The sequence below is a fragment of the Apaloderma vittatum genome, unplaced genomic scaffold (assembly GCF_000703405.1).
Source record: "Apaloderma vittatum isolate BGI_N311 unplaced genomic scaffold, ASM70340v1 scaffold19637, whole genome shotgun sequence".
Taxonomy (NCBI): domain Eukaryota; kingdom Metazoa; phylum Chordata; class Aves; order Trogoniformes; family Trogonidae; genus Apaloderma; species Apaloderma vittatum.
In genome coordinates, this window is record NW_009728043.1 from 7,534 (window position 1) to 15,274 (window position 7,741).

The 7,741-nt window shown below is 43.4% G+C and overlaps 2 protein-coding genes across 2 annotated transcripts in view; one reads left to right on the forward strand and one right to left on the reverse strand.

Moving 5' to 3' along the window:
• BZW1 (basic leucine zipper and W2 domains 1) overlaps nucleotides 1–903 on the forward strand; it is a gene marked incomplete at its 5' end in the record, with an annotated part of 6,642 nt that extends 5,739 nt beyond the window's left edge. The window contains 2 exons of the mRNA XM_009873941.1: nucleotides 85–204; nucleotides 457–903. Of these exons, the coding sequence (XP_009872243.1) occupies nucleotides 85–204; nucleotides 457–488 (152 nt within the window). The remainder of the gene's footprint in view (nucleotides 1–84; nucleotides 205–456) is intronic.
• Nucleotides 904–1,914: 1,011 nt separating this feature from the next.
• LOC104277335 (dual specificity protein kinase CLK1-like) lies at nucleotides 1,915–7,186 on the reverse strand. Its single transcript, XM_009873940.1, has 12 exons — nucleotides 7,029–7,186; nucleotides 6,638–6,833; nucleotides 5,438–5,528; nucleotides 4,964–5,030; nucleotides 3,988–4,104; nucleotides 3,708–3,874; nucleotides 3,538–3,632; nucleotides 3,322–3,451; nucleotides 3,091–3,173; nucleotides 2,483–2,562; nucleotides 2,205–2,295; nucleotides 1,915–2,115 (listed from the first exon to the last, which is right to left on the reverse strand). The coding sequence occupies exons 1-12, from the start codon at nucleotides 7,184–7,186 to the stop codon at nucleotides 1,915–1,917; spliced, it is 1,476 nt and encodes a 491-aa protein (XP_009872242.1).
• Between the last annotated feature and the right edge of the window lie 555 nt (nucleotides 7,187–7,741).

The window sequence follows — 7,741 nt, forward strand, 5'->3', positions numbered from 1 at the left end:
GAGGGAGCAGGGACTGCCCTCAGCTTCTTGGCAGCTGGGGTTTGGCGGTTTGCTGTGCTAATGCTGCTCTTGCGTATCTTGCAGCTGAAGTTCTGAGTGAAGAACCCATCCTGAAGTGGTACAAAGATGCTCATCTTGCAAAAGGAAAAAAAATTCTGGAGCAAATGAAAAAGTTTGTTGAATGGCTCAAGAACGCTGAAGAAGGTAACCAGCAGCTCAGCTCATGAGTTGAGCTTGGTCATTTTGGGACCCTCAGTTGTTCTGTTTGGTTGGTTTTTTGGGGGGGGGGGTGTGTGTGTGTTAATGGCTCCTCTGAGACTAGGTGTGTACTGGTACAGCCTAGGGAAGCTGGCCTCTGAGAGCCATGGGGAGGGGATGTGGGGCAGCTGCACAACATGGGGTTGGGGCCAGGGCCTGGCCTGCTGGCAGCCTGGTCATGAACTCTCTCTGTTCCAGAGTCGGAGTCCGAAGCCGAAGAGGGCGACTGACCTGTGAAACTGTCTTCAGTAAAGCAAACAGGAGCTGTAGATAAAAGTGTCATGTCTCATGCATCCTTCTGAGTCTTACATCCTACCTCCCTGTATCAAGCATGATATAAGGGCTCTCATGGCAATTTCTTTTAACTGTTTTTTCTATAGTTACTGAAATACTGGGTTTAGTTTTTAAAACCATGTTTCAAGTAGCTTACAGGAGCTGTTATAGATTTGACTCTAACCTGCATTTGTCCTTTCAGTTATATTCTACCTCCTGTATTTTCTACTGTAATAATGTAATTTAAGGCCTTCCACAATGAAATCCATTTTACCCCTTGGGTTTTCTATCAATATTTGAGTAGACATGATACAGTGAATGAGATTTGTGGCAGTTCTGTTTGCAAATTAAAGTGTAAAACACCTTCGACGCAAAGGGAGGCCATGGTTCATGGTGTGACACTTCAGTCCATACCACTTGCTCCCAGTAACTTGTTCACAGGCCCTTGTCCAGCTCTTTACTTCCAGCACAAAGCACCCCTCTGTCCCAGCAGTTACAGGGCAGGGAGGGGTGAAAAGCAGAACCTCCCTGCTTGGCAGCTGCCACGGCCAAGCAGCCTCTGCCTTTCCTGCCACTGTCCTGCTGCCTCAGCCCAGTCTGACCGGGCAGTCAGGCATCAGCTCCAGGGGAGCCCTGGTCTGCTCCTCAAGAGGACAGGACAACTCCCTCTCAGAGGGAGACTGAGCTGTGCCGCCTCCCCTGAAGTTGAGGGGTTATTTTATGCTGGCAGTTGACACGTTAAACCAAACAGCTCTGCTCCCTGAAACTTTGAATTCGTAATAGAAATTCTCAGGACTACTCATAATTCAAGAAAAAATCTGGTGAAATCGAAGTCTATACTCTTGTAAGCTAATAATGAGCATTAACTTAAATACCAATAACCAGAGTATACCTACTAAAATAAATAAAATGAACTTGGTGATCACAATGCAATCTGTCCAATACTCCAGTGATCTTCCTTACTCTGTGGCGCTTTTTTTTTTTTTTAAAAACAAATAAATGCCATCCTTACACTCAATATCTAAGGGCTGTCTCTGTTCTCTTACCCAGAAGGAAGCATCAGTGACACTAAACAGTAAAAATCATGTCTTGGATCTTTTGCCATTCAAACGTCAGTTGACCAGAACAATGAAAACCATACCTGCTTGCCGAGGGGAAGGCTGACTGACAGAGTAAAAAGTGCTCTTTTCCACATGTCAAAAGCACAAATGTCCTAAGATGATTATTATTTACTGAGAAAATGTAGCCACATTCATCAGGATTATTTTTCTTAAGTATTGGCAGCTGGAGTAAATATCAGTATCCAAAAAGTTCTAATATAGAATAGTTCTAATATAAAATCTAATTACAAAATAGCTGTACACAATAAATATTTAACACTTTTTATGTTTCTTTGGTGGACTGACACCTGTCAGCCTGTTCAGCTAGAGGAGACGGCACCTTTTCTTCCTGTTCCAGTGGGAAGAAGAAAGGATGTTTCAGCGCTTCTTCAAGAGTAATGCGCTTGGCTGGGTCATACTCCAGCATCTTTTCAATGAGGTCAAAGAGGTTCTCATGGTCAGCATCATGGCAGGTCATGAATTCCTGCATGAAGAAAACAATTTTTTATTTTAAATGTTACAATTGCACTTAAAGCTCCTCTCCTCAAAAGTATTTTCCCTCTGGCATCTTACCTTCAGTGGCTTACACCGCCTTGAGACGTATCTACCAGCTGAGCTGTGCTCATCCCAATCCAGCCGGTCATGATGGAAATACTTGCGTTTCCTTAAGCAAACAGACAAGTTTTGTTACTCAGATTTTTGCTTTGTCCCTTCACTAGAAGTTTAACAGCATGTTTGTTCACAACTTGGAAACAGAGAGGCTAGGCTTGTTAAACAGAGGATAACTCCGAGTTTAGTAAACATTTTTTAAAAAATGGCTACAAACCATATGTACAGGAAAATGTAATTACCTGGTCTTCTTTATCATGTGATTTGGCAAAGGGCCCAGGATTCGCTCCATCATTGCCAGGTGTTCCTTGCTGTCGTGCGTCTGGAGGGAAATCAAAGACAGACGGTTTGTTCACTTTTAGAGGAAGTTACTGAGACCCGCGCCCAACTCTTACCTCGTTTGTTACTGTACCCTGTAACAAGTAACCAGTTTCAGATTAAGGAACAGACGAGAGGTTGTAGTTTACCCAAATAAGCTACAGTGTACTGGAGGTTTTCCCCCTTGACTATGCCTTTGGTCTCCCACCCAATTTCACGTTTCATCAATACTGTCAAGGCATTTGAGTAGTACTGAGCAGCCAATGGCGACACATGCAGCTACAGCTGTTACTAGTGTGGCTTGAAAATCACCCATGTTCACAACCAGAATGGCTACTGCTTTATTTGTAGAAATCTCTGAGAAAGTTCCTTTGTACTACATCTTAATGTTCTCTTCAACATGGCATTAACACAGAAATTCAGCTTAATTGCTTGCACAGACCATTTCCCTCAGTTCCTGCCTCTCTGCAGTGCATTTTCACCAAGCTGAGGAGTGTTATCCATGCTGCATCTGAGATCCACAGTTACCTACCGGGAATACTGTGAATCCAAGGTAGTATTCAATGAGAATACATCCTATGCTCCAAACATCACACGGCTGCGACCATCCTAGTGCTGTGAAAAGATTCAGAAGGTTCATGTTTATAACAGACAATGAACAGTTCAGGAGCTCAAACAAGCTACGTGCCACCGCTGTGGCACAGCTTGACAGCATACAGAAAAAATGTGAAAGGAAAGCCCAGCTCAGCAGCCGCCTACTGACCCAGGATCACTTCAGGAGCTCTGTAATGTCTCGTGGACACCAAAGTGCTGTGATACTCATCATCATACGTGGCGCTCCCGAAGTCCACAACTTTGATGTCTGGGTTCTTTAGCGTGCGCTCATCGCATTTCTGGAATGAAACACAGCGAGGTGCAAGTGATCAGGTACGCCCAGACAGCGGCACAGGGGGAGGCAGGGAAGAGGACAGCAACTCACCAGTTTGGGGTTATACTCCTCCACATAGTCAGACTCCACAAATAAAATATTTTCTGGTTTCAGATCTGTATGTGTCAACTTGTTCAAATGCAAAACTGCAAGGTAACAAATACGGTTAGCATGAAGAAAATTTAAGAAATAAAACAAACCAAAAAAAGACCCATGCTTACAGTTCACAGATTTACAGATCTGATACGCCATCTGTCTGATGTGGTCCAGCCTGAACGGCAGAAAGCCATTCTCTTTAATAAAGTCATAGGTGCTCAGCCCCAGCAGCTCAAAGACAATGCAGACGTGTCCGTAGTACTCAAACCACTCCAGCATCTGGACACAGCGACTGCAAAAGCAGGAAAATATGGGATTTGCAGGAGGAAGTTGTCTACACTTGAGACAGAGATGCCCTGTGTAACAGAAAGCTAGAAAGCAGAACGACCGGTTCTGCACACTTACTATGTATTGGTGGGATCTGAGGCATTTAAATGTTCCAGCACCTGTATCTCTGCACGAGCTGCTTCGGAGTACCTAGCAACATTTTTTACTATTTTCACAGCTACATGTCTGTCATCCCTGAAAAGACAAGTTTTAACAGTGATTAGAACAATGAGTAGTTTTAACTCAGAATATTCAGTAATTACTGCCATATGCATTGCTTCTAACAGCGGCAACCGTACCAGTAGGTTTAAGTGCCTACTGACTTTGTGTAACGCCAACTAAAATTTCATCTTTGTATTTTGAAAACATGCTCAATAGCTTATACATCACTATTATTCCTGAAGGTCAAAAGCCCCATTTACCCTCCTTTTGTGACTATATATACGTGTATGTGTGTGTGTGTGTGTGTGCATGCGCTGGGCTAATGCTGGAGAAACTTCCCCAGGTCGCAGCCTCTCACGACTATCAGTCAAGAGCTGTCAATGCCTTCCAGAGTGGCTGCACAACCACCGAGTTTCACACTGTTCTGCACACAGCAGAGCTACCATCAAACACAAAACACACTGCTGATTTACAACGGGCTTGCTGCTAGAACCCAAGCGGCACTGCAGCTGGAACCTAAAGCTGCGCTGTGCCAGAGGCTGTGCTCGCCGCGCAGCGCTGGGCCACTGCAGGCCCCAGGACTGCCCGTGGGGCACGTGAGGCTTCACCCCACACCATTTCAGCCATGTCCCCTGCCCAGCCCTGGCCTCTCCCCAGGCTGGGGCTTGCCAGCAGAAGACGCATCCACTGGTGCCGCACAATCAGGCCTAGGTGCTCATTTTAGAACCAATTATGACATGAACTTGTGCCTGGGAACTGCGGCAGCCTTAAAGAAATAAGAAAACAGCATTTGAGGGAATAAAGATACAACCTGATATAATCACAACGCGCTGCACGAGCCAGACTGCGATACTAGCGGTAAGAAAAAGGACACATTTCACTGAAGACTTACGCTTTGCGATCGATGCACTCCACTACTTTTCCAAAAGCGCCTTCACCCAAAGTAGCGACAATTTCATCTATAAAGAAGAGAACTCTCAGTCACAGAAGTTGTCAAGTTACTCGGCTACTAAAACAATCAAGGAAACAAACAAAAATGAACGGAAATACTATCACTGAAACTATTCTAGACTGTGCTTCTTTAAATTGTAAATATCTAGTTTGAGAGATGTTACTGGACAACTCTCAAAGGCACATCACAGGGATCTCATTCTAGTAGGTTCGTTAACTTCATTTACTATGGGGGGGGGAAAAAAGGAAGGAAGAAATATACTTAAGTTCTACAGAAACAGATTAACAATTCCCACCCCCAAACAAAAAAAAAAGTCAAGACAGAAAGAAAAGACTTCCAAGGCCCCCTCACATCTTATGCTAAAAGAACTTATTCTAGCTGAGAAGTTAATAAATTTCGAAAAATATTCTATACATCTTGCACTTAGTACGTCTCCACTCTGACAGACCAGGTGACCCTCCTCATCATCCTCTACACTCCTGGATCTTTTCCTTCGATGACTCTTCTGGAACGGCACCAAGATCGTCCAGCCAATCAATAAACCCGAGTGAATTCAGGTCAGAATACGAAATTCATTCAGCGGGGAGATATTCGGGCATTCAGATACACGCCAGGCCACAAACAGTTGGCAGGAGCAATTTCAAATTCAGTCCCCGGAAATTCACAGGGCACATAGTTTATGTTACAGGAGAAAAACATGGCAAGGAACAGATTTTCAGATGAGATACTCAAAGTGGCAAGGCAACAAAAAATTACAACACAATTGTTTTTCTTTTAAAAGACAGGTTCACTGAAGTTTACCTTAGAATTTCAGTGCCTGTACTTTTTTCCCAAAGCAAAATGATTTAATAATTATCCCATAAAAATATATATATACCTATATATAAAAAATAAGCCCTGTGGCCAAATCAAAACATCCATTTTAAGTAATCCGAGATTAAATCACTGGTCTAAATATTTACTAAGATTTTTTTTTTTTAAATAATAAATAGCATATACTTTAGGCTGTTCCAGCTGAAGAGCTTAAATTATAAATCCCTTCTTCAGCTTTTCTAAGAGTTACATATACAACAAGTATCAGAAAACCCATCCTGGTAGTGGACAGACATCATATATACCTTTTCTACAGATTTTTCAGTCATACTTGAAACACCTTACTAAATAATTTCAGAAAAAGCAAAAATGTGACATGATCTCCTTGCTATTCCAATGATTCTTAGTCAAGAACAAGCTTAAAAGCTTGTCCTTGGATTTCTGAGTAGGGCTGAAACAGATTCCTGTCACAATAAAAATTCTGAAGGCACAGAAGCGATGCCTGCATTTCCAAAACTTGAATCGATGGCTACTATTCCTTAATCTGCTCAAACATACCCAGCGAATAACAAGACTGTGTTCTGTGGTAAGACAAGCATTCCTACAAACTACACATTTTCACTGAAGGAAATAAAACCCTAGCAAAAAGAGTAATCTACTAATATTAGCTAAAGGAACGAGCTACTAACATTATTGATGGAATTCCTCAAACCCCCACCTCAATTACTGCTGCCCATATGAGAATCCTTCTTCTCAAAATAATAATTTAAAAAAAGTCTAAATTAAAATTGGTCACACAACCTGTGAACGATGATGATGACAGGCAGTGTGATGTGTCTTGTATTTCCTTTTGTAACTACTTGTCCCACTATGACCCGAGGATTTGCTACTGTGATGCTCAGTGTCACATCCTGAATTGTACTCGTTTCTGTACTCTTCAACATAGTGCCGGTCTTGACGGTCTCGTTCATTTACAGATTTGGATTCCGAACACATACTACAAACAAAGGATCAAATATATGTAATTGAAACAGTTCTAGTACCCCTACCAAGACAGCTTTTTGTTGCGAGCTGCAAGACATCTCTCTTGAACTGTCTCCAACTCAGAAACAAATACAGTATCAGATGGCCTCCCTAGAATAAAATTTTAAAACATGTGCTTGCTGATATCAGAAGTCTAAGAGCTATTTACCTGCCAGCGAGTTTGGAAAGATCACGTTTGAAGTGTTTTTTCTCCTGCGCACTACTTAATGACCTCTTCTTTCTTTTGCTAGCACTGTCGCATCTTCTGTGATTCGGACTGTCTCTTTTATCCCACTCAGGATAATTGGTTCGTCTCGAATGCCGCATCTGGAACAAAGATATTTTGGTCTCTGAACTACATCCTGCAGAGAGCCAATTCAAAATCACAGACTCTCAACACTAAAAGATTGCAGTTTTCCTTGACTACCTGATTTTCATTTTTTTGTCTGCTCTTTCTTCTGTACTGTTTTAATTCAAGAGTTTTTCCCAATTAACCACTGTTGACAGGGGAATGCAAGCCAATGACCTACCCCTTACCGTTATTTTAAGCAGCAGCACTGCGGCTCACACTCTGGGCACAGGCAGCGCACGGTCCTTCTGCAGAACTGCCCAGGTGGGCAAAAAAACCGGCCCTTTAGGGGCAACACTCCAGAACGGCACCCGGGTACCGCCTGGCGTGCTCCAAGGACTCCAGGGAACCTGCCGTCAGCTTTCACCGTCACTCTGCCTACGGACGCACGGAGGATTCCTAACGCTGAGCTGCGGTGACAACCACACTCCGAAACCTCCCCTACCTGTGCGGCTCCAACAGGGAACGACCCCTCACTCGCGACTCGTCCTCTGCTTCCCTCTCCCCCTGCATATCCCGCCTCTCAGGCGGTC

Coding starts and splice junctions, on each gene's coding strand:
- LOC104277335 (XM_009873940.1), bottom strand. CDS start 7,186: ATGCGGCATTCGAGACGAACCAATTATCCTGAGTGGGATAAAAGAGAC. Junction 3,875..3,987: donor TCAGATCCCACCAATACATA/GTAAGTGTGCAG, acceptor CTGCTTTTGCAG/TCGCTGTGTCCAGATGCTGG. Junction 3,633..3,707: donor GATCTGTAAATCTGTGAACT/GTAAGCATGGGT, acceptor GTTACCTTGCAG/TTTTGCATTTGAACAAGTTG.